Below are 27,148 nucleotides of genomic sequence, written 5' to 3'. Positions count from 1 at the left end.
CCCATGGCGCTGGACAATCAACCACCTCGTGTGTTTCTATATGTGTTTTTTGTTTTTTCATTGATCTTAGAGAAAGGAAGGGACAGAGGGAAAGAGGGAGGGAGGGAGGAACATCAATTCGTTGCCTCTCACACACGCCCCAACAGAGGATCAAACCCACAACCTAGGTACATGCCCTGACTGTGAATAGAACCCACCACCTTTTGGTATAAAGGAGGACGCTCCAACCAACTGAGCCACAGCGGCCAGGCTGTCCTATCAGGGGTTCTGGAATGCCATCTTGACCAGGCTCACGTCAGTCAGTTCCCCTTGCCCAGCAGCTCAAGTCCACACCCCCAACCACCTGCCCTGTGGGCTCTCACACGGAAATCCTTCACACTGGCCACTCCTACACCTGCTTCCTCCACCTCCCCATGGAAACCACAACAAAGGTGCTGCCCCCTGAGGACTCCCCCAACCCAGGACTCCGTGTGACCCCAGGTAGCATGCGGAGTTCTCCTCAGGACTGTGAATTACAAAACTGAGACTCTTTCTAGTTTCTCTCTGTTGATCTGCATCTAGGGTGATACAGTTAAAAACGGTTGGACAAATAAAGAGGTGATGTAAAGGTCATCCTTGATCGCATATGTCTCCTGGCCGCCAGCCACTGATCACAGCCCAAAAAAGCCTCCATGAGAAGTTGTTCAAAGTCAGGAAGGGGTGACTCAACATGTGGCCTAGGAAAAATGATAGTTTCCTTGTATAAAAACACCGAAGTCACACCCCCAAATCTGTCATTTACAGCTCTCAGAAGGTACTTTCCTGGCACGCGTTTCAGTCAAATACTTCAAAATGTGCTGAGGTTTGCACAGCGCCCTGGTTACCCCGTGTCTTCCAAGACTTAGCTCAAGTGAGGCAGCCATGCAAACGCACCTCCCCACCTGGGAACAGACACCTTGTTGTCACCTGAAGGGGTGTGATGCACATGCTCGTGTCCCAGGTAACACATGGGAACCTTCTGCCTCCAATACATGGACACTCCTGGGAAATCCAAGTCTAAAGGCCAGACCCAGGTGCTAGCAATGGAAACGTGGAGCATCGACCCACATGCAGAAGAGCTGTCTGCAATGAGGGTCTTACCTCGGTGGCACTTTCTGCAGGGCCAGAGAGCAGCAGGCAGTTGACAGGGCTCTCCCTGGTTGTGCTCGGACCTTCTGATTCTTAAACATTTGTAATTGCCTCTGGTACAGATCAGAACACTGCCAAGTCATAAACCACCACGAGCTTAATGATAAGCACTCCCTAAGGTAGAGAGCCTGACAGAGGTACTCTACGTCAATGCCATCTTTCATTGCCACAAAGAACAATTCACACAACACACGGTTTGGGGTCTTATGTAGCCATTAAGCTTATTCTGCCCCCTAAACAACCTACCATTCCCTCGGCAGCAGGGAGGCCCTCACTCCCTCCAACCAGGCCACCACATGGCTGTTCTCCAGCAGGCTTTCTCAGCTGGGATGAGTTGTTTCTTCCTGATTCCCTCTACATGGCAGGCACTGGTAACCCTCAGATCCAAAGCCACGCCTTTCTCTCTTGCTGCCGCCCCTTAGAGTCCAGGAAATCAAATACAGCATGTCCGTAACACTGTTTCATTCAGCATTATTTTGTTATAACGCTCATGAGATGCCATAGGAACTTTACTCTTGTTTATATCAATTACCTATGGTCAAACTGGTTTTGTTTCATTGGTTTGACCACAGTTCCAAGAAACTATAGACACGTTAAGTGAGGACTTACTATACTCACTCTGTCAGCCTCCCTTGCAGCTATAATGGTCATGTGACCCAGTTCTAATCCCTAGGATGTCTGCAGGGGGCTTCTGATAAGAATTTTACGTTCCTGATAAAAGGAGGCTGACTACAGCTGGTAGAGCCCTTCCGGTATCCCCAGCCTTGAATGTAGCTGTTTACACTGATGATGACTCATTAAAAATGCACATATACACTCCTAGATAAGATTAGAAGAATGACGATCAACACATAGATGGTTTTAATATTAGTTCTATACAGGTGTGTGCGTGCATATGTTCAAACAAGCATTGGCTAGAGAAGACTTCTTTTTTAGAGTTAAAATGATGCATACTTTAAACATAAAAATTTCTCAATTTGGACTCACTATTCAGAATTAGGCCATGTTAGGTATATTTCCTTCCATGTGTTTCAGCTTATGAACATCCATATTTATAGGTGACCTGCAAAATAAACTAGAAGAACTTCCTCCACCCGGATTTCGGTGCCTTCCCCTATTTGAGGTGTTGAACCAGTGTGAATGGGACAGGAGGGTGAGAATCGAGGCTTGCACCATCTCCTCAGACACAGAAAGACAGCTGCATTGAAAGGCAACGGTGCAGGACAATGTTCTGGTTAATTTGTCTACATATCCCACAAAAGTTTCCACATAAATATTTTAATTATATTGAGGACAGAAATCCTTCAGCTCACCAATAGAGCCTGTCTACTGACAACTTGTCATGAGGATCCATCACACACCCAGGAAAAAACTGAAGTTCAACAAAATGAGACAACTCCTTCGGCTCACAAACACCATGAACTAGAAAAGCCAGAAGCTGCAGGGCTCTCCCACACACACACATTTGGCATTTATCAAAGGAATGGGAACCACTCACACTGACTTGAAAACAGGTCCTTAATTTTTTTTGTAATGAGCCCTAGGTTTTCTCTTTTGCTTTTGCCTTTTGTGACAGTGGTTCTCCAGGATTAGGGAAAAGGGAGCACTCAGGGTTCAGTGTGCTGGGTATCGGCACAGAACATCAGGACACGTCTCAGGGTAAAACGCAACCGGAACTGTGGCGGACAGCTCCATTTTGCCTGTCTCCTACTAACCATGGACACTCGATATTAAATCACCCGTTGCATGTATTTTTCCTTCATCCGGGGGAAAGGAAAGGAGGGTTTTTCCTTATATGATCACAGAAGAGGGACACATGTGCAGAAGAGGAACCAAGCGTGCATTGGTCTTGCTGTGCCCCTGTGCCTGGGCACGACCCCAGTGTGAACACACACCAGAGAAACTGATTTTATTAGCTCCTTGCGTCTCAAATTTTTCAGCTGCAAAATTAAGATAATATTAAACTATGTTAAGTTTCTCTTATTATAGGTCAAAACTATTGATAACAATGATTTCATGTGGTCCAGCCTAGTAATTCCTACCTTAAAACATTCACAGGTTTTCTTATAGGATCAAATAAAATTGGGATTTATATGAAGGTGCATCAAAAAAAAAACAACCCTGTAACTATGAAAAGAGCATTAACTTTATGAGCTGGAACAATAATCAGCACTCCCAACTCCACATGTGCATTGCTTTATAGAAATGAAATCATGGAGGTAGATATCAGAATCGTTCCTTATAATGCAAATTCCTGGGTGCACCCCAGACATGCCGAGTCAGGAGCAGAAGGACCTGCCCGGCGAGGAATGTGCACTCTGACACATGCTCTGGTGGTAACTCAAGTTGGAGAAAATACTTTTCCCAGGAAATAAATGGGCCTCTTTGGATTTGGGTGGCTTTCTGCAGAAATGCAGACTTTGCCCAAGCCCACTTAGTATGTCCCCTTCTCCACCATAAAAGAGATTATAAAAACCTAGCTCATACATCATTTTTTCTTAATAGCCACAAAAGACTTCATATGAAAGTCAGTAAAATTAGCTCAGTCACTAATTCCTAAAAATTGATGAGACTTGATGAAGGTTTCATCTTTTGCCACCAGGTGGTTTCATCATCTTACTCCTAATCCAACCAAGCCTTTTAAAAAGTTCTGGGTGTTGAACTTCCTGGAGGACCCCCACCCCCACCCCCACCCCCCCACCCCCGCCCCACTGACCTCCCTTGCAGCAGGGGCTGGCTGCTGCATGGCCTGTGGGAACTTACCCCTCAGGATGTAGTTCTGATAGTTCTGGTCAGCCTCAGCTCCCACCTTGATCAAACAGGTCAGACCTTCAGCCACCACAAATTCATGCACTAAATCCTTGTCATCCTGGCAGGAGAGGAGAGAGAAAAAATAACTGATGAACAAAGTAGATCCAGAGACATAGAACCATGGAACAGACTGACAAGTTTCAGAGGGAAGGTGAAGGTGGGGGGTTGGGGGGTGGGTGGGTGGCTGAGATTAACCAGGGAACTTATATGCATACTGGAGGCTCGGTGCATGAAATTTGTACATGGGTAGGGTCTCTAGGCCTGGCTGGCGATCAGGGCCCATCTGTGGGGTGACTGGCAGGGCGATTGGGAGGCCCCCACTGGCACCTGCCTTGGCTGGCCTGGGGCCTGTGGGCTGGGGGAAGCTCTTGCGTTGAGCATCTGCTCCCTGGTGGTCAGTGTGCGTCATAGCGACCTGTCATTCCACCGTTTGGTTGATTTGCATATTAGGCTTTTATTATATAGGCTATGCATAGCACATGGACACAGACAATAGTGTGGTGAAGGCCTGGTAGGGGCAAGTGTGGGGAGGAGGGAGTCAATGGGAAGAAAAACAACAACAAAAAAAACCAAGGGGACATCTGTAATACTTTCAACAATAAAGATAAATTTTTTTAAAAAGACACATGAAGAAAAAAAAAAAAGAAGACTTCAAATCCTGTCCTGGTCCATCCTCCATGCAGACTGTGCTGTTAAAACTATGCACAGGCCTTTGAAGCCAGACCGACCCCTGAGCTTGTTCTGCTCTATTCAAATGAAGCATCTCAACTGTTGCCAGAGGAATTTTACAACCAGTCTTCGCATTGTTGTTTGCCAAAGACCAAGGATTGCCTTCTGGGCAATCTAATAAAGATAAAGCAAGCGAATCCCTGACTGTCAAGAATATTTATAGTGTTCTGTTTCTCATTCTTCAAAAACCAGCAGGCTGTGCACCCTCATAGGTCCCTAGGCACGGGCCACATGAAGCTTGCTGGGTTTAACAGCGGGAACCTCCAACAGCAGCACAGACCATCAAGTGAAGGGTTCAAAACCCTCTGTGTGTTCCACAGGACAGTCCTTATGGCCTTGTAAATGGTACCAGAAGGAAAGGAAGCAGACCCTCCATCTCCTGAGCTATGGGCTTGCCAGACCAGCAGGAGGTAGAGCGCAGTTGCCCGCATGTATCTGGAGCAGCGTGCCACCCCTCAAAAGAGCCACCGTGGGTGGCCTGCAGACCTGCTCACAGAAGGCAGGCCAGGCAAGGAACCTCAGGGTCATCGACTCGGTGGTTCACAAAGAGAGGTCTCCAGACCCATGGGGAGCAAGAGGGTCACCTGGGAACTTGTTAAAAATGCAAACGCCCAGCTCCATTCCTGACTTACTTGATAGGAAAGTTTGCTGTGGGCCCACGGACCTGTGCCTACCACGCCCTCCATGTGATTGGAAGGTGCCCTCCAGGTGACTGGGAGGTACACAGATGGGCCTCAGCCCACTTCGGATCATCTGGGAGCTTTGAAAAGGAACAGGAAGCAGGACCCTTCCCCGGAGGACTTAACCAGAATTTCTGGAAGTGAGGCCCAGCTTTGCTATTATTGAATTCCCCAGGAAATCCTAAAGGCTGGCCAGTTCAAAAACCACTAATCTAATCCTACCTTCTCTTTATAGATAAAGACTCAAGAGTGACAAACAGTGGCCACGTCACCTATGTCCACCAGCCCTCCCCTGCCCTCCCCCAGTGCACTCTATCCTGTAGTAGCCACCTCTACCGAATGGAAATGTAGGAGAGGGATCCTTCTTCTGCTGCTGTGGGAGATTCCCTCAATCAGACAGTGCCTTGTCTCAAACACAACCAGGATAAGGCTGGAACATTCCTCTTCAATTATAACAACAGAGCAAAACTAAAAAACCTCAGTGATGTAAATAGTAGAAAGCTTAATGGAATAATGAAAGGTTATTCTTCTAGGAATGGTCAGCAACCCTGGTTGATCTCCAGAAAAGAAAAAATAATGTAGACGAACTGGCACAATTCTCCAGTCTCTCTGTTAAATCAGCCCCTCATTTGGATTTTACGGCATTTTCCAATTATATGGATGGAGGACGTGAGCTCAATGTGGGCAGGCCAGGCACGGGCTCCCTCTGAACCAAGAAAGCGCTCTCAGTGTTCAGAGGGCACCAGGGGAGGGGGAGCAAGGCTTGTGCCCCAAAGGTAATGAGAGACAGCTGTGTTAGCTCAGACTTTAAGATAATCATGGCTTTGGAAAGCAAGAGAAAATGGGACAGTATCATGAGTTTTTGGAAAATTACTTTACACTCCTATGTATAAAGGAAATAAAAAATAATTCTCTCTCCATCCATATCCTTTTCCACCAGCATATGTGAAAAGCGAACATTTAGATGAGCTCATGTCTAGTCAGAAAGTTTTTCCAAGCGTGTAACAAATGTTTATTACTTTAACTAAAACTAGATTCACACATGACTTCATGGTGAAAAAGTGAGAACAAGCTCTCAAGAAACCACTCAAGCTAATCACTAATATTAATATCGAGTTGACTGTCTGGGAAAGGTACCTAGAAAAAACACTGGACAGAGGAGATGGTGTTTATAAAAATAATTCAGTACCCAAAGTAAAATGTATGCACATATGTAGATAAGGCACTTTAGGAGCTAAAAATGTATGGATAATAAACGTGGAGAGTATCTTCCAAATCGGCAATGTACTAGATTTTAAACACGTATCCTAAAATATACAGGCACTAATAAGTCGTTCTTGAAACAACAAGAATGAAATCAAAATGTTCACACTAACGAATAAGTGACTATCACTGCATTTCAGAATTTTCTATAAGAGCCATGCATTAACCTGTGGTCATTCTTTAATGCCTATTAGTCAAGGAATATGCAACGCAATCTAAATGGGCAATGGCTCAAGTTTTTGTTGTTGTTGTTGTTTACCCCCTAATTCCAAATAGAACCTCCACATCTAGAAAACACAAGGGATGATGGAGAGGCAGGCTCATGGGTGTGAGAAGTGATCGAGGTCTCAGACAGCTTGCAACCTGTGTAACCCATTCAATCCCCAAGGCATCCTTGCTCTGTGGTTTACAGCTATTTTGAGCACACGTGGGTGGTCTTCCAGACAGGTTATAAACTTCTGATGGCAAACACCTTCTCCCTTGCCTACGAGGTGTGGACAAAGGCTGCTCAAAAATATTTGTTTAATGAATAAACAGTAGAAACAGCGTCCCGGAGAATCCAGAGCCAACACTACAGAGCAGGCGGGGTGAGGGGATGTGCAATAAGACCCCAAACATATTTGTTTTATTTTTTTTAACTTTTCACCATAGAAAACTTTAAACATATACAAAATAAGACAGAATAATTTAGTGAACCCCCTGGTGCCAATCAAGTCATACCAATCCTGTTTCTTCTGTCACACCCCCAGTATGCTGTCATATTAATTTGAAGCAAATCCCAGACATCACATCATTTAATCCATAAGTATTCCAATATGTATCTCCAAAATATGAACTCTTTAAAATTATGTACTCATAATAAAAAAAATTAATGCTTTCTTATGTTATCAAATGTCCAGTCAGTGAGCAGATTTCTGTCTCATAAATACTGTTTTCTTACAATTTGTGTCAGGATCCAAATAAGATCCACATGTGGCAATTAGTTGACATAAATTTTAAATGTCTTTTAATTCGTCTCTCTTTTTTTCCCCTTGAAATTTATGTGTTGAAGAAAGTAGGTCATTTGCCCACAGTCTGGGTTTTGTTGATTACACGCCTGTGGTGTATTGTAACAAGCACCTCGGTCCTAGATCATTTATTCATTGGTTATTTCACATAGAGCATGATCAGCTCCAGGGTTGACTTTGTTGGCTTGACCACATCATTGATGGTAGTGTTTCCATGACGACGCACATAGCATCTGGTTGTTTCTCATCGCTGTCATATCAGCAGCTCTGGCTGCTCAAGACCTATCTATCCATTCATTCATTAGGGGTTGTAAAATCAGGATATTCTAATTCTATCACTCCTTATTATTTCTTAGCTAGAATATTTTTATACATAAAACTTGACTTCAACTACTGTTTGATTATCCTAAAGTTCGCATAGGAAGAGGTAAATATGAGATTCTAAAACTTCACCCATTTTCAAAATTATGAGCTGGACGCAAGCATTTTCCAATGGTGGGCAATCCATTAGGTTTATTTTTTTCTAGTATCATGATGACCTCATCAATTCGAACACTTGATGTGTTTTAGTTCATTGAAATTATCATCCTTATTGGTGCTTACATTGTCCCATCTTTGACCAACCAGTGGGAGACTCTTATGGCAATAGTCCTAGTAGTATTTGACAGCTTCCTTGCTATCCATATAAGAGGCTCCAAGTTTATTTTACCCATTTCCTTCTCTAGACTTAGAATTAGCTATTTCTCCAAAGATCTCTGCTTCTTTTCAGTATTTTAAGACCACAGTCTTGCTGCTTTGGGTGCTTTGGCTAATGGATTGATCAGTGCTTTTAGTCCTTTTCCATAAACAGAGCTAGAAATACGCTTATTTGCTTGTTTGATTGTTAAAATAATGTACAACATGAGTTCAGTCTGACTTTTCCAATTCAGGAATACAGAGCTTTTAACCTAACCTCTTCTACCTTTCTATCGTCTTTCTACCTCACACCAAGAATCCCAATCCCTAAGAACTCTAAGAATGACAAAATTGGGATAACTATACACTCACACAGTCTCAGAATAGCGATATCAACACTACCACCACCACCACCATGATTATTGTAAACATGAAAACAGTTACTTTGTGTGTGTGTGTGATTCAAGATGCACAAATTACAGTATTTTAAAGTCACTTAGAATAGCTCTTCTCTGTGTGGTTCTGCCATCAACTGGATACTCAACAAGGGGAACACAGGTTTTGAAAGAAGCCAAAGCTGAACAACAGAAACACAGGCAGACAGAGGGACTGCAGGAGTCAGGGTGAGGAGGGGCATGGGTGTGGCCTCTGGGGACACAGTGGAAGTCCAGCTCCCGCAGTCAGGAATCTGAGTTTGAGAGAGGACGTCATGGAGGGTGAAGAAGTTCCACTTTGTTCATCTAAGGAACAGGGATACACAGATGGATATGTGGGAGGTGGAGCTTTGGGACAATTAGTCAGTGAAGCACTGACTAAATTAGAGACAGAGAGGACAGAAGACAGACATCTGTTTAGACCATCCCGGTTGCGCAGCCCATTCATCGACTGCTTAAGTGGCACCAGACACTGTGCGAGGCCTCAGAGACCCAGCGATGGAGCACAGCGAGCTCCCAGACGACTGGACTCACACAAGTACCCGAAGTATCTAAGTCCATACTTGATGTAAGCCCAGAGGACATCAGGGGTATTCAGAGGGACCATGACTATGGTGAGGGGTCATTTACTTTGGGGAAAGGCTCTCTGACAGAAGGAGATACCAGGAAGGAAACTGAGAGACACAGAGAGTAGATTTGGGTTGGGGGACAACGCATTCTGGGATAAAAGCACTAGGTCTAGGGGCAAAGGTGCAGAAGAGAGAAGGCACAGATGGCTCCCAGAATGCAATCACAGGTGGAACTTAGGATTCAGCCAAGGACAGCAGAGTGTGAACAGAAGACAGATCCAGAAGGGCCTTGATGTTATACTGAGAAATCCAGAAGTAATCCAGAAGGCTACGAGGAACCAGCAAGAGAATGACATCCTCAAACCCTCTGGTGGGAAGCGGGAAAAAAGATGGAGCTGGGGAGGACCAAAAGCAAGCAGTGTCTGTAGACAGCTGTTTTAATTTTTCTGAGATGTGCACCCTGAGGGCAATGACAAGACAGGTTTACACTGAGGCAGACAGTAATCAATAAAAGGTATACCCTGGTCTGTATCTCATTCCATAGCAATGCAAAAACAGAACCCAAGAGCACTTTCTTCCTCTCTTACCTGAAATATCTGCTTCAGGGAGAAAAGGGCCCTTCTTAAATCTCGCCCGCTGGAGTTGTACAGTTTTTCTGAAAGAAAGAAACAACATGTAAAATTAACTTAATTGATTCAACAGACAGTAAAAACACAGAGAGGATATGAACAATTACAGAATTTCCACTGGAAAGGTGAGTAAACCGAATCCATTTCATTTAGGATACAGGCCTCACTTCCAATAGAGTAAAAACAGTCTGGGCTGTTATGGGGGGGGCCTGGGGAGTTATAGAGAATGATACCCAGATTTGCACCCTCGGCCAACACCCTCCCTCTCTCCAGCTCTCTATGTCCAGCTATTTATAGATGATTACACTTGATGGTGAACTATATCTAAAAAATAACAGCTAAAACTGAATTCACCCTCCACCAGCCTCCTTCCTTGCCTCACAGCCCCTGTCCCACCATGCTCTCCGGCTCCAGTATAAATCATTCTGCGACTGGGCTGAGAAAGCTTTTCAGTGCTGCCTTTTTCCCTGGGGGGCTGGTGTTCACCTCAAGAGACCCAAGGGAAGGTGGTGGCCCTCAGGATGGACTGACTTCTTCGATGACAGGAGCCCAGCTGAGCTGTGCCAGTCCCTGAGCTCTCACTCATGTTCAAGGATGGGCCCTGGCTCTGAGCAAGGCAGGTGGAGGAGCCCTGGCTCTATATTCACTGGTTCAAAATTCCTTCCAACTTCTACAACCACACTATTCAATGGATCACATTTAACATTTCCTGGTTAGGCCAGGCCTTGTGAATAAGGAGGTGAACTTGACCCAGGACTCGGCCTCCCAAGGTCACAATGCAACAGGATAAACAGGTGAGTAATCCAAAATTACTAGCAGAGAGAGTACCTCTTAATAAGGTAAGGAGGCTTGCATTAGGCTTTCTGCCATGTACCACCAGACAACAAGCAGAACTCTGCCTTCCATGGATTCACACCATCACCTCCGTCTCTTAGTTACCAGCAATCTGTCATGGCTTCTGATTCTTAGGAATGAGAACAACGGTTAGTTGTGTCCTGACTGTTAAGGTTTTAGTACTTGGCGCCACTGTCGAAACAATTCCTTTTTTAAAAAATAAGGATTAAGCATATTAGGAAATAATTAGTTGAGAATGAGAATATGTTGTTGAGGATTTTTGCACCTATATTCATGAGCAATATTGATCTGCAGTTTTCTTATAATAGGGTTGACACTGAGGCAATGCTGACCTCTTCGGTTGGAAGTATTCACTCCTTTTCTACTTTTAGAAAGAGTTTGTGTAGCCTTGGTGTTATTTCTTCCTTAAATGTTTGGCGGAATTCTCCAGTGAAGCCACCTGGGGCTGAAATTTTTTTATTGTTGGAAAGTTTTCATCTATAAATTCAATTTCTTCTATTAAGATAGGGCTATTCTGATTATCTATTTCTTTTTGAATGAGCTTGGTGATTTGTGTTTTTTAAGGAATTTCTCTATTTCACCTAAGTTATTAAATGTATAGGCATAAATCTGTTCATAATATTCCCTATTATCCTTTTATTGACTATAACAATCTCCTTTTATCTCTGATATTGGTAGTCTGTTACTCCTCTCCTTTTCACTTGATTAATTTGGCTACAGCTGTATCAATTGTATTGATCTTTTCAAAGAATCAGCTTTTTATTTCATTGTTTTTTCCATTGCTTTTCTGATTTCTATTTTACTGATTATTTTCTTCCTTCTGCCGACTTTTGGTTTAATTTGCCTTTTATTTTCCAGTTTCCTAAGATGGAAACTTAAATATTTGATTTATACCTTTCTTCTGTTGTAATGTAAGCATAAAATGCTATAAATTTCTGAGCACTGCTTTACCTACATTCCACAAATTTTGATATATCATGTTTTCATTTTCATTCGATTCAAAATTAAATGAAGTTTGCATATTTCATTCAATTCAAAAGGGAATAACTTAATCCTTTAATTTTTGTTTGAACTATGATATAGTACTATGTTGCTTAACTTCAAATATTTGGAGATTTTCCAGAGTTCTTTGTGTTACTGATTTTTTAGTTTAATTGCTCTATGTTGAGAACTTTACATATCAATTACTTAAATTTATTAAGGTTGATTTTATGGCCCAGAATTTTTTTTATCTTGGTAAATGTCTAATGTACACATGAAAAAAAAAAAAGAGTATTCTGCTGTTATTGGGTGGACTGTTCCATAAATACCCACTAGGTCACACTGAATGACAGTGTTGCTAAGGTCTTCTATTCTTACTGAATTCGTGTTTACCCATTGAAATCAGCTATTAGCGTGGATTGTCTATTTCTTCTTTCAGCTTTATATGTTTTTCTTTAGGTCCTTTGAAGTTCTGTTGATAGGTGCACTCACAGTTAAGGTTGCTATGGCTTTCAGGAGAACTGACCTATACCATTATGTGATGCCTCTCTTCCTCAATATTTCTTGTTTAAAGCCTACTTTTCTAATATTTTCTAATGTTAATATGGTCAGTTAGTGTGTGGTTAGTGTTTTCAGAGTGTATTTTTTTCCATCCTTTTATATTTAACCTGTCTGGGTAGGGTTTCTAAGGACATGTGTTTGAGACTTGTTTCTATCCAATCTGACAATCTCTATCTTTTAACTGGTCTGCATTCACTGTGTTTTTCGCCTCTAGGATAGTGGTTCTCAACCTTCCTAATGCCGCGACCCGCGACCCTTTAATACAGTTCCTCATGTTGTGGTGACCCCCAATCTCATTGTTACAAATTGAACATAATTAAAACATAGCGATTAATCACAAAAACAATATGTAATTATATATGTGTTTTCTGATGGTCTTAGGCGACCCCTGTGAAAGGGTCGTTCAACCCCCAAAGGGGTCGCGCCCCACAGGTTGAGAACCGCTGCTCTAGGACATCACCAATGATTCCTCCAGTGGCACTGAACAGAGACCCCCAGGGAGGCCTGGTCCTGCCTCTTCCCCTTTGATGAGAAACCTCCTGGTACAAACACCAATGATATCTTTAAGTGGAACCAAAAAAAGCCTCTCCCCCTTCTTTTTTTGCCATGACTTTTAATTAAAACAAACTAGAATTTCTACTCAGGAAGTAAGTACTTTGCATTCCAATAGTCTTTAATTTTTAAAAAATACTTATAATTATCTCTTTTACTTCAATAATTGTTGATTCCAAACAATGCTGAATAATAAAATAGTATGGTTCCCAAATAATAATTATTTCTTTTATGTGAGAAAATTAACACTACAGACTTCAGAGAGAGATTCACAGATTTTCATACAGGTTTTTGTTCTTTTAAGACATTGCGGACAGATCACGAGAATTCTTGCTTCATATTACACAGTGTTTTACAAAGTGTCATACTTTAAAAAGATATTAGCTTGTAAGAACATGTAATAAATAACTTCAAAATGCAATGAGTATTTAAATTTAAAGTGTGCCTTTAACATTTATATAAAACGTTTTTTGTACTCGTCCAATAGAAGCCTATCTGGCCACTGGGTAAAGCTAGCAATAAAACTACTGGCCTGCAATGTGTCAATATCAAAGCTCAAAAGATCAGCTAAACTATATAAGCATATTATGTATTCTGCATAAATGACCTTTAAAACACTTTGGTTTTCTATTTATTTATTTATTTATTTATTTATTTATTTATTTATTTATTTATTTTTAATCCTCCCCGAGGATATATTTTCCGTTGATTTTTCAGACAGAGTGGGAGGGATGGAAGGGGAGAGGGAAAGGAAGGGAGGGAGGGAGGGAGGGAGGGCCATTGATTGCCACCCACCCAAGCCCCAACTGGCACCAGGGATTGAACCCGCAACTGAGGTTCATGCCCTTGACTGAGAATGGAACTCAAGACCCTTTGGTCCACAGGATGATGCTCTAACCACTGAGAAAAACCAGCCAGGACTAAAACACTTTGTTTTTTAATTCCATAGCTATAAAGCACTAGATGAGGTCTAAACCAGAAATCCTTCCATCTGGTATCTAAGTTGTAGCTTTTTAAAAAATCTTTCATAAAAATGATAGACAGTGAAGTTTTCTTTTTATGGACAAAGATACTCTCTCCCAAAGTACTGCAAACCTTTCTTCTTCCTATGCAACCAACACTTTAACAAATGTCATTAGTTTGTCCCTACATCATATGAGAACATATGGAGCTATCACCATTGTGATTGACATTTAAATGACCAAATACACATTCAAAGAGATATTGCCCCAAACTACCGATTTTTGGAAAAGATAACTGATACTATCTCTCTTCAAAGAACCAATATCATTGTGTAAAATGAAACCACAGTGCTTAATTAAAACAAATTTTTCATCTATATTAAAAGCATAGTGATACCAAAAAGCCGCTATACCCTACCTGGCTTGTTGATTCTTATTTTAAATTTTAAATTATAGTTGACATGCAATATTGTATTAGTTTCAGGTGTACAACATAGTGATCAGGCATTTATATACCTTAGAAAGTAATCACCATGCTAAATCTAATAGCCATCTGTCACTGTACATAGTCATTACAATATTATTGACTATATTCCCTATGCTATACTTTACATCCTCATGACTAATTTTATAACTGACAATTTGTACTTCTTAATCTCCTTCACCTTTTTGCCCCTCCCCCCCCACTCTGTGCCATCTGACAGTCATCAGTTTGTTCTCTGTATCTATGAGTTTGTTTCTGTTAATTTTGTTTGTTCGTTTGTTTTGTTTTGTTAGAGTCACCATATAAGTGAAATCATGGTATCTGCCTATCTCTACCTGACTTATTTCACTTAGGTTCACCCATGTGGTCATAAATGGCAAGATTTTCTTCTCTTTTTTGGCTGAGAAATATTCCACATCTTCTTTATCCATTCATCTACCAACAGCTAGGTTGCTTCCCTCTCTTAGCTGTTGTAAATGCTGCTGCAATGAACACAGGGGTATATATATCTTTTCAAATTAGTGTTTTCATTTCTTCAGATAAATGCTGGAAGTGGGATTGCTGAGTCATATGGTGGTTTTCCTTCTAAATTTTTGAGGTCGCTGCACCAGTCTGCAATCCTCACCAGCACTTATTCTTTGTAGTCTTTCTCATAATAGACACTCTGGCACAATGAGATCTCGTTGTGGTTTTTATTGTATTTTCCTGATGGTTAGTGATGTTGAGCATCTTTTCATGTGTCTGTGGGCCATCTGTATGTCTTGTTCTGTTGATTTTAACATGCATTTTAGGAGACACCACAATTTACCAAGAGGTTAGGAAGGACTAGGGATGGAGGATGTTGGTAAATGACATATAATTTGTCATTTTATGAGAGGCACAATTCCTGCTGGGAGAAAAGGAGCCAGCAGATGTTTTGCCACTGCAGATATTACAGTCAAACCAAAGACTGCTGATAGCCCTTTGATGTGTCTCAAGAGCAGCCTCCATCAGCCAAAGGAGAAACATTCCTTTCCACAGCCTAGTCCTGGCTTCCTTGCTGCTGGGTTTTGTAGCCTGCAGCTTTCACTGCTGAGTTCAAAGAACTGACTGTTCCATTTGTGTTGCATCCTAGAACACCCTACAGAAAGTCAGACTCTCCATGGCTATGTGAAGGGCTCACCTAGGAACAAACTACAAATTGGTAGTACAAAATAGTTATGGAATTATAAAGTAGAGCATAAGGAATAAAGTCAATTATAATTATATAATTATAATTATATATAGTATATATAATTATAATATATATACTAGAGGCCCGGTGCACAAAAATTTGTGCACTTGGGGGGGGGGGTCCCTCAGCCCGGCCTGTGCCCTCTCACAGTCTGGGACCCCTCAGGAGATAACGACCTGCTGGCTTAGGCCTGCTCCCGGGTGGCAGAGGGCAGGCCCAATCCCTAGGTGCAGGCCCTGGTCGGGCTCAGAGGAGGGCCGATTGGGGAGTTGGGGTGCCGCCCCCTGTCATGCACAGAGCAGGGCGGATTGGGAGGTTGTGATGCCATACTCAGTCACACTCAGGGTAGGGCCGATTGGGGGGTTGGGGCACTGCCCCCTGTCACACTCAAGGCAGGGTGGATGGGGAGGTTGCAGCACCACCCCGTCACACACTGAGCAGGGCAAATCAGGGGGTTGGGTCACTGCCCCCTGTCACGCACAGAGCAGGGCCCATCGGGGGGTTGGGGCTCCATACTCTGTCACGCACAGAGCAGGGCCAATCAGGGGGTTGGGGCACTGCCCCCTGTCACGCACAGAGCAGGGCCCATTAGGGGGGTTGGGGCTCTGTACCCTGTCACGCACAGAGCAGGGTCAATCAGAGGGTTGGGGAGCTCCCCTGTCACGCACAGAGCAGGGCCGATAGGGGAGTTGGGGCACCGCCACTCTCACACTCAGGGCAGGGTCGATGGGGAGGTTATGGCTCTACCCTGTCACACACAGAGCAGGGCCCGTGGGGGGGGGGGGGGTGGTTGGGGCGCCGCACCCTGTCACACACAGAGCCGCAGGGCGATCAGGGGGTTGGGGTGCCTTCCCCTGTCATGAACAGAGCAGGGCGGATAGGGAGGTTGTGGCCCCGCCTCCTGTCACACACAGAGCAGCAGGGCGATCAGCGAGTTTGGGTGCTGCCCCCTGTCATACTGATCCAGGTGCTGGGAGGCCTCGCTGCTCCGCTGATCCTGGTGCTGGGAGGCCACGCGGCTCCACTGATCCCAGTGCTGGGAGGCATATTACCATTTTACTATATAGGATAGAGGCCTGGTGCATGGGTGGGGGCCGGCTGGTTTGCCCTGAAGTGTGTCCTGGATCAGGGTGGGGGTCCTCACTGGGGTGCCTGGCCAGCCTGAGTAGGGGATGATGGCTGTTTGCAGCTGGTCACACACCCTTCAGGGTGGGGGTCCCCACTGGGGTGCCTGGCCAGTCTGGGTGAGGGGCTGAGGACTGTTTTCAGGCTGGCGGGTGACTGAAGCTCCCAACCGCTCCTTTTTTTCTTTTTTCTTTTTTTATTCTGGGCCAGCTTTAGCTCTGGCTCCAGTTCTGAGGCCTCTGCTGCTGAAAGCAGGTATCTGGTTTGTTTGGGTTCTATAATCGAAACACTGTATCAACTCCAGCTCTGAGATCCCGGCGGGCTGAAAGCAGGTTTCTGGGGTTTTGTTTAGCTTCTATATTTGTAACAATGTTTCAAACTGCAAGCTCAGAGGCCGGCAAGGCAGGCAGGGAACATTGGAGTCCTCCTTCACTGAAGCAAGCTAGCCTCATGTTAGCTTTAAGCTGCCTGGCTGCCGGCCGCCATCTTGGCTGGCAGTTAATTTGCATATCGCCCTGATTAGCCAATGGGAAGGGTAGCGGACGTATGCTAATTACCATGTTTCTCTTTTATTAGATAGGATATATGGCTAATATGCTAAGTGTCCATCCTACTGGTAGCTCTGACACGCACTGACCACCAGGGGGCAGACGCCCAATGCAGGAGCTGTGGAGCTGCAGTGACTTGGCAGCAGTGGTTCTCGGGTGATGCACCCCGAAACCAAAGAGGAGGGAGCCTGATTCCTCACAGGGCCACATGATTCCACCTTCGGCCATGGGTTATGTTGTTGCTGGGGCACTGTTCGCCCTGAATCTGGTTTACTGCACACTTGCATTTGCATTCCACACCCTGTATGACAGCAACTTTGCAGAATGCCCTCTCGTACTCCAGGACACCTCAGGGGATGTCAGAGAGCCGGTTCAGCCCGATCCCCGCAGGCCAGGCCAAGGGACCCCACTTGCCGGAAGGACCCCACTCACTCCACAGACACGCTTCGAGCCACGGTGCCACCCCAGGTGCAGCTGGCCAGGGAGGAACCCCAGGAGGTTGGTTCCAGGGTGTGTTCTGCCCATCTCACCCAGTCCTGCCCCGCCAGCCACCTTCTAATTAATTTCCTTTCAATGTGCATGAATCCATGCACCAGGTCACTAGTAACTATATATGGTGCCAGGTGAAAATATAGGGGGAAACACTTTGTAAAGTATATGATTGTCTAACAATTATGCTGTCTACCTGAAACTAATACAATATAATGTTGAATGCAGAAAACAAAAGCAAAAAAAGTAGGGCTAGGATCAGTTTGGAGTCCCAAAGTTTTGTCATTCTCCTGAGCTTTGAGGCTACCAGGTGGGAGGTCTGCACAGAAGGCCCCTCTCCCACCAGCACAACCTGAGGGGTGGCCATAGCTCAGACTGCAGGACAGTGGTTCTCAACCTGTGGGTCACAACCCCTTTGGCGGTCAAATGACCCTTTCACAGGGGTCGCCTAAGACCATCCTGCATATCAGATATTTGCATTACGATTCATAACAGTAGCAACATTACAGTTATGAAGTAGCAACGAAAATAATTTTACGGTTGGGTCACAACATGAGGAACTGTATTTAAAGGGCCAGAAGGTTGAGAACCACTGCTGCAGGAGATCCAGGGGAGAGGTGGGGCCAGGGCCAGCAGCTGGGAAGATGCTGGGGGATGGATTATATAACCAGCAGAGCTCATGCTTGGCAAATAAATGGATTTGGGCATTTATTCTCCTACCCCTTTCCAAGTTGAATTTACCTGAAGTGAAATCATTTGTGTGGTGTTAGCCGTTGAGTAAAGGGCAATTAGGAGCCTACATTTGGTGGAGAAAAGCGATGTAATCACATCACTTGTTAAAGTCTTCATAACTGCCCTCCCATATTTTCTCTTCACACTTCTTGCCTTCTAAAATGAAACATGTTCCTTTAAGAGATGCAATCAATGTGTTACACTCTTAACTAGCTTAGAGTCACATGGAGTGGAGGACAAATTAGTTAGAGGCCTCTGGGAACCATCCCCGCTTTGCTGTCAGGAAGGTCCCGTGCCTCCTACTCAGCCAGGAGCGCGATGAAGAAAACCTCGGTGTGTGGGGAAAGAAAGTCCAGGACATTAGAAGAAACCAGTGAAAAAATTAGAAGCAATTTGCATCGGCAAAAGAATGTGGACAGGAGGAACCAAAGGCATCTGTGAGTGTGTTGAGGGGAGCGGAGAGTGAAAGCTACATCTAGAGCATGCTCTCAGGCTGTTGAAATCACTGACTTTAAGACTAACCATGACAACACATCCTTCTCTCACCAACTATCAAACACATTAACCAAGAAGCATGTGGACCAAGACCCCAGAGGCCCTCCTCAGTACAAGGAGACAATAACTCTCCTTTTGCCCCCGGGCTTCTACAAAAGACATCCCACTGAGGAAACAGATTTATTCCTAGGCAAAATGCCCATGCCTCGATTTAAAAATCTGTTTAGACAATATAATCATCATGATTTTTCAGGTGCAGCCACAAGAGTGAATTCCTCCTTTGCTAGGATGTAGCTGCGTGACATTTGCTTTCAGACTCACAGTGAGAGAGGGCTGGTGAAGAACAGCTCTGTGGAATGACAGCCAGCAGAAAGCCGGTGGCCCAGCCCAGGGTCTGCTCCTTACCCTGCCAAGAAGCCCACAGCCCAGTCATTGTCAGAAGCATTCCACTCTGGAAATTCTTCCCATGAGTTCAAATGAGCCACGTGGTACTCTGATGACTGGAAGTACAGCCCATCGCCCCCTGCAACTGTGCTTCAATATTGCGTGTGGATACAGTGGCACAGGGGGGAACGTTATTTTTCAGTGAAAATCCTGCTTAGTCGGCTTTTGGAAATATCTTTCTCCAGTGGTTTTTAAGGTTTGGGCATCACAGACTCATTTGAAAGTCATATACAAGCCACAACATGATGTTCAGACACACACAATGTTAGTGCTTCCTGTGGGTCTTCAGGAGATTTTTAAGGACGGCAAGTAAGAATCCTTGATCTGATCCAATATCCTCCTTTCACAGAGGCAGAAACTAAGGCCGGAGAAGTGACATCACTGCTGGCCCCAGCGCTGGGATGGTCTCAGAAGCGGGGAGGGTAACTGAACGAGGCCGGTGGAAATAGAACTGGCCATACGTTCTGCTTGTACAATAAGAGCAAACACTGGGCCACTGAGAACCACGCGCATCCAAACCATGACACTCACGTCAGCATGTACATCCAGAGAGCACACGTAGAAAAGCAATGGTTCTGGAGGCGGCCCGTGAGACGTGGTGACACAGATGAGTAGGGACTGAAGGTGGCCCGCTCCCCCGTTAGTCCAGAGGCAGCCCCTTCAGCCTGAGGGTGAAGAGGCTAAATGTAAAAGAGGGCAAGGTAGAGAGACCTGATGAGACAAGCCTGCTTCAGAAGACGGAATGTAAACGCAAATTCCCTTGGAGTCCCATCACACTCATAATAGTTGTAACATAATCCTTATAATACTCCTTTACCGATGACTTAGTAAGCACTAGGGTTACAAGGACAAATGAAGACAGTCTCAGCCACCAAGCGTTGATGGTGGTCCTGGCCAGTGTCGCTCAGTTGGTTGGGCATCGTCCTGTGCACCCAAAGGTTGCCGGTTCCATTCCCAGTCAGAGCACATATGGAGGTGGTGGGCTCATCCCCGGGGTGAGCGGGGGCAGGGACAGCTGACCCATGTTATGCTCTCAGATTGATGTTTCTCTCCCTCTCCCTTCCCTTCTCTCTAAAAATCAATAAACTGAAAAACAAAAAGAGTTGGTGGTCTAATTTCCCCAAAGGATGCCAATGCCCTGTGAGAAGGTGACGGCACCACTACGGAGCCACCAGAGGGAGGAGCAGAAAGCCTGTGATCCTGGGCCTGAGAGTGGAGATTCAGATGAGGTGACAGCGAGCAGACTTCAAAGGCTGAGTGAAAATGAGCCACAGTGAGAAGTGTGTGCAGAAGGGGAAGCTGAGGAAGAGAAAAGAGCAAGCACACAGCCTGGACGGCAGCAGAGGGGAGCAGTGTGTGCAGAAAGGACAGTCACCTCACCATGGCCAGGGCGCCAGCAGCGGTGGCGGTGACAGCATGGGGCTCGGGATAGACAGCCCGGCTCCGTCGCCTTCTTTAGCTCCCAAAGGGCACAAAGAGCTTTTAGGGCCTGGACATCCCAGGGTGCTTCCTTGTATCCCCAGCAGGCAATTCTGGCTCTTTCCCTCTTTTCTTCCTTCCAACCACCACGGCTACTTGTTGGGTTCCTGGCTGGGCCAGGCAGGGGAGTAAAAAGACAAACAAGGCATGACCTGGTACATAAGCGCAGAGCTGGTGTCAGCGTGGACACGGGCGGGCGCTCTGGGCTTGCGGCAGAGAGGACCATGCCCATGAAAGTGGCAGCCTCCCAGGAGCTATAGACCTGGAGGAGGTACCAGGCTTGAAATTATACGATTTTGTGCACGCTTCCTTGTCTGCCATCACCATCTTGTCATCACCACCTTGCTGAGCCCCACCCAGCTTCCCAGTTTGTTACCTTGGAAACCACTCTGACAACCGTTCTGCACTGAGGAAAGCAGCCCTGCCCCTCTGTGTCTGAATCATCCCAGGAAACCGGTGCCCTGACTGTGGGAGCTGGCAAGCTTTGGGCCCAGCGAAGTGCACTTCCGCCTGCTCCCACCTTCGCTGGAACAAAAGGGTCCCTTCTCAGAGGCAAAAAGGCCGGGGTCAACTAGTGCAGGCCACCTAATGGAGGGAAACTCTGTCTAAAACACGCCTTCTTTCTTCCAGGATCAAAGAAGAAAGAAGGGTCCTCAGAGACCATCCAGTCCCGTGCCTCCCTCTGTGGAAGAGCCGAGCAGCTGGCCCATCCACAGAGGGGTCAGTGCTGCACACCACCCTCTAAAGAGGCTGCTGACCCGGGATCAGGTCATTAGCATCTGAAAGGAGCAACCAGCTGCATGTCAAACAGGTGTGGGGACCTTTTACTACAGAGGAACTCTGCCCTCTGTCTCTATCCCCCGCCCCGACTCCCTCTCTCTCAGTCTCTCTGTTTCTCTCTCCCTGTCTCCCCCTTTCTCTTTCTCTCTCTCTCTCTCTCTCTCTCTCTCTCTCTCTCTCTCTCTCTCTCTCCTCTTCTCTCCCCCCACCCCACTGTAAATGCCTTGGCCGTCTCAGTCCTGCCTTCTCCCTCTCCTCTCTTTCTATACTTTCTTCTTCCTTTGTTCTCTTATCTCCTAATTAGGCATCTGGAGAACCTCAAAATATTCACTTTATTTATGGGCTTTAATCATTCCTTGTTTTTATTTTAAAATTAAGTTGAAACATTGAAATGTATATTTTTTTCAACATTACATATATTTCTCTTCCTAGTCCTCTCAACAAGAACAAAGTAGTCCATGGACATGGGCAATAGGGTAGTGAAAACATGGGGGGCACAGGGTAGGGCTGGGAAGATGGGAGTAAGGGGAGGGAAAGGAGAGATAGCTGTAATACTATCAACAGTAACAAATATATTTAAACAATAAAAATAGAAGCCGCACTGCCTCCGGGTGGGCTTGAGCGCAGGGTGTGTTGCCCCGGAGTGGCCACCCCGCATGGCAACCACAGCCTACAGCTCAGCCCCTCAGCCCTGCTGGCAGGGCTCAGGGGGAAGAGAGGTTTCCTACGCAAACTACTCATTGTCTTCTCTCAGCTCTTCTGGAAGCATCCACAGTCCCTGTTAGTGCCCATGGAAGACCATCCCTCTCAACAATGCCCAACTCTGCTTTACTCTCCAGGGAGCAAATTGAAGAGAAGATACCATCCCAGCACAAGGGCACACCCAGCCCAACCACCCCAGGATGCATGCTGAAACTGTGCGACCTCCTCCCCGGGCACTGACTGTAGCCAGGACTAGCCTCATCTTGGCCTCAGCAGAGCACCCCACCCTCCCCCGCCTCTGCTCACAGAAGCTGCCACCCTGGGCCCCGACCTCCTCCCCTGCCCACCACTGGGGGCCCTGTGTCCTCTTCACCTGCCCTATTGCACTCCCAGCTGGCAAGGTCCCCGCCCTGTACGCTGCACCCTGCCCTGTGCGTGACCCTGACGTGCACGTGGCCTTCTACACCTCTCCCCATCGCCTTGGACGACACCAGCATCTAGACCCCTAAACTGATGTTTGCTTTTCAGAAGAGACTCCTCTCTGTGCCTCGGTTTCCTCATGGGTAAGACAGGATTGAAAATGCACATTCCAACATTCGGAAGCCATCAGGCCATGAACACAATAATGTTGGTAAAACATCTGGCAATCTGTGCTCAATGAAGAGTCTTTTCCCTTCTCTCCCTAACCCCCGAGGCTTCCATGACATTTCTAAAAACCAGCCACGGTCCTTCCCACAGTGACTCGTCAGGCCTTTCATAGGCACTGCACTCTGGGCTGGCAAGACACCTCCTGTCATCTGTCAGGTCCTTCCGACTGTGCTGAGGTCCCCTGACCTCGGACGGCCTGGCTGGGCCCGGGGTGCCGCTCCAAGGCATGATCATCCCTTGGAGAGATGGCCTCTTCCTGGGGTCAATGACTCTTGGCAGGGAAAATGGCCACCATCCCTGCCCTCAACACTGTGAGAAAAGAGAAGTGACTGTCCAATCCCTGGAGAGAAGATAAGGATCATTAGCGGGGTCAAAAGGGAACAATCTGGCATCCATCTTCCAGTGAGCAGACAGCTACACTCAGCAGTTCCCTGACCCACCCCCCGGGGCCAGGCGCTCCTTCAGTATTCTTCAGGGTAGAAGCAGCCCTTCATCACGGCAAGCAGCCCGCGGTGCAAACAAAACCGCACCAGAGAAAAGGACTTTCCCAACGGCTCTTTTCATCAAAGTTTATTCACCAACCAAGGGGGGAGGGGTTACACCAGTCAGAGAATATAGCATTGCATTTTAACACTTAAGTGCAGCAAACCTTAAATATTGGTTTTGTCTTATAACACATTCACCTCTGAATGGAGGGTTTCTGCACATCCAGAGGACAATCTTCATCCCGGCTTTCCCCAGGCACTTCCCTTCTGGGTTTATTTCCAGGTGGCGCCAAGGTCCCGTGGAGGGCAAAGCCCAGGATGCCATGAGACTGCGGCGAGTTATCACAGTGAAAACACAAAATGGCTGGACCGTAACCGCTCATCCCCTCTGCTAACAGCCAGGTGAGCCCCACATAGTGGAGAACGTCATTGGGAAACGCAGAGGACGTGGCTCCCCTTTCTGGCAGATTTCCACTTCAAGGAAGAGGACAGAAACCTCAGGGACATCAGCACAGGGGCCCCTCCCTTATCCTCCCCGATAAATTCCAAGCCTCCAGTGGATGCCCCAAACCGTGGGTAGTACCACACCGTACACCTATATACACCTTATGGCTTCTCTTGGGCATATCTGAATTGTCAGCATCACTACTCTTGCGCTTCGGAGCCATTATTGAGCAAAATAAGGGTTAACTGAACACAAACACTGCAACTCCATGTCCAGTTGATCTGATTAACCAAGACAGCTACGTGACGAATGGAGGGTAATGTACACAGTATGGATACTCTGGACAAAGGGATGATTCATGTCCCAGGCGGGACGGAGCCAGACAGCACGAGATTTTATCATGCTCCTCAGAACAGTGTTCAATTTAAAACTTACGAGTTGTCTATTTCTAAAATTTTCCGTTTAGTATTTTTGGACCACAGTTGATCACAGGTAACTGAAATTGCAAAAGCAAAACCATGGATAAGGGGGCACATTACTGTCTTCCTGAACATATTTTATCAGTATTTCCCAGTGAAATCAGCAATGTGCCTCGCTATAACTCCCCCACTGAATAATGGATCTACAGAATAACAGCGTATAGAGAAGGGGAAGGCAGTCACGTTATGGAGAAGGCATTGCATCCCAGCCTCAAAAATGAATAAAACACAGTGCCCCCATGAAAAACTTAGAATCTAATAAGAGAGATCCACTGATAGACACAATCTGTTTATGCAGGAAGCGATGAAAGAGGGATGCCCAAGCATCCTGGGAGCTCAGGGAGGCTTCCAGAAGCCCAGATGCCCAGGGAAGATGAGTCAGAGTCACGCAGGTGAATAAAGGCAGACACTGCTTTCCAGGCTGAGGGCACAGATGCAACAGACCCACAAAGTGAGAGTGCCTGGTGGTGTTGGGGAACCTGGTAGCCCTGCAACACCAGGGAGAAGAGCCAGGAATGGGCAGTCTCATTTCATCTCTGATTAGACACAGGCATCGGCCATGCTCCTGGTGGGCTGGTGGAGTGTCATTTTCCGGTGGTCACCCAACCGACACTAGGTTCCCAGCTCTGTGATGTTTCACTCAATGTGGATGGTGTCTTGCGGTGGTAGTGCCATTTGTTAGCAGATTACAGCACCCCACCTGCCTCTAAGGCCATTTCTCAGGTTGGGGGGATGCTGACTTCCTATCCCCTCCAGGTTCTGCCTCGGGGGGCAGCTCCACACTGCAGTCCACCTGCTCTCCTGAGTCCGTTCACGGGAACGCACTGGCAGCCCTGGATCTTCAGGCAGCGGCGAGGAGCAAGGGCAGGAGCAGCTCGAGAGCCGGCTGTGGACTGTGACCAGGACGCAGGTGGGCGCTCTCTCAGTGCCTCCCCGTCAAATCAACTGGGGTCGGAGCCAAGGGAGCCTTTAAAAGAAAAAGTCACAGCCACTGGCCACAGAGAGAAGACAAGCACAAGGGCACCTTCTTCTCACGCTGCAACGCAGTCACCAAATCTCCACGGATCAAGGCAGAGACACCGAGTAAACTTCTAACTGGTATGTGACAATGGTCAGGACATGCAGGTGGGGAAGGGGATTAAAGCACCTTTGCATGAGATCAAGCTCCATACACATCACCCCTGGATGCAGATGCCAGCCCCCTCCTTCCCGAGGGCAGAAGTGTTTCCAGTAGAAATTCAAGTGAGTGATAAAGGCGGATGGAGGAGGGGCTGGCTCGCCACACCCTCTGTGGGACCCATTATCTAGGCAGCAACTCCAGAGGCAGGATATGAGGGTGGGTGGCACTCAGCCAGGGAACCAGGAATGGGAAGCTGCCAGGGTGGCTCCCTTTGGTGCCCCCGGTGTGGTCTCCCTTGGGCTCTGCCCTCAGGCCACACAGACCAGAGCCACAGGCATGGAAAATGCCCTCAGTAATCTCTGTGGTGGGACAGCAGGGCCCCAGCCTTCACCACACCCCCGAGGGGCTGGAGCGCTTTCCTCCGGAAAGAGACGCGAACCCCCTTCATTATGCCACACTCAGGGGCTCCCTCAAACACTGCCTGCAGATAAAGGTGCCGTGAGGATGAAACCGAGCTGCTCGCAATGCCCTCTGCTGCTTTGCGTTGCAGGCAAGCAGAGGTCTGGTTTGTTCCCTCCTGGTTGGAACAACATGGGGAGGCCTGCTTTCTATATCCTCGCTGGGACCTAAGGCTGGATTTTGAGCATTATTCCACCAGTTAATACCTCTCTTCAGAGGATATTTAAGCAAAGTCAGCCACAAGTTAGGGAAGCACATTTAACATCTCCATGAATCAAATGAAGGGCAGCCTTCCCTGTCCAGTCCCATATGTTGCGGGTGAGGGAAGGGGGACAGCCCTATGCCACCTCCTATTGCAAAGCAAATCATCCGAAATTTGGGCTGCACGTTTTCTGTGATGTATTAAAGCGGCGGTTCTCAACCTGTGGGGCGCGACCCCTCTGGGGGTCGAACGACCCTTTCACAGGGGTCGCCTAAGACCATCAGAAAACACATATATAATTACATATTGTTTTTGTGATTAATCACTATGCTTTAATTATGTTCAAATTGTAACAATGAAAATACATCCTGCATTTCAGATATTTACATTACGATTCATAACAGTAGCAAAATTACAGTGATGAAGTAGCAACAAAAATAATTTTATGGTTGGGGGTCACCACAACATGAGGAACTGTATTAAAGGGTCGCGGCATTAGGAAGGTTGAGAACCACTGCATTAAAGGAACCACACAGGTGAACAGAAAAAGATTTCCAGGAACCAGCAAAACAGGGAAGCCACGCCAGACCCAGATTGCCTACATGGGAGGGATATTCATGACGATGAATTACCCACAGCTGCCAGCCTCGTGTGACGTGGTTTATTTTAAGCAGACCAGAATAAACAGTTGGTGCGTGGGCCCTTCCATCTTCTCACGTGTGGACGTACACAGAAGCCCTGGAGAGCCAGAAAGCAAAGATGTGGATTCAGTGGGTCTGAACCAGGCGGCGGGCAGCCTGCATTGCTACCAGACTCATGGGTCCCAGGACCGCACTGGGAGAGCCACTGACCTTGGGCATTTGGTGAACACCTTGAGAGTCTGAAGGAGAGGCTACCCCCCAGGGGACCAGATAGAATGTGAAGGAGCCACACTGAGAGTGGCC

The 27,148-nt window shown here is 46.4% G+C and overlaps 1 protein-coding gene across 1 annotated transcript in view; it reads right to left on the bottom strand.

Moving 5' to 3' along the window:
* The window catches only part of FHOD3 (formin homology 2 domain containing 3), a 383,665-nt gene that overhangs the window by 208,058 nt on the left and 148,459 nt on the right, over positions 1–27,148 (bottom strand). The window contains exons 4-5 of the mRNA XM_081097145.1: positions 9,923–9,990; positions 3,931–4,036 (exon numbers count right to left, since the gene is read on the bottom strand). Of these exons, the coding sequence (XP_080953271.1) occupies positions 3,931–4,036; positions 9,923–9,990 (174 nt within the window). The remainder of the gene's footprint in view (positions 1–3,930; positions 4,037–9,922; positions 9,991–27,148) is intronic.

Source organism: Myotis nattereri, assembly GCF_964212035.1.
Source record: "Myotis nattereri genome assembly, chromosome: 8".
Classification (NCBI taxonomy): domain Eukaryota; kingdom Metazoa; phylum Chordata; class Mammalia; order Chiroptera; family Vespertilionidae; genus Myotis; species Myotis nattereri.
This window is presented reverse-complemented; position numbering and strand designations above follow the sequence as displayed.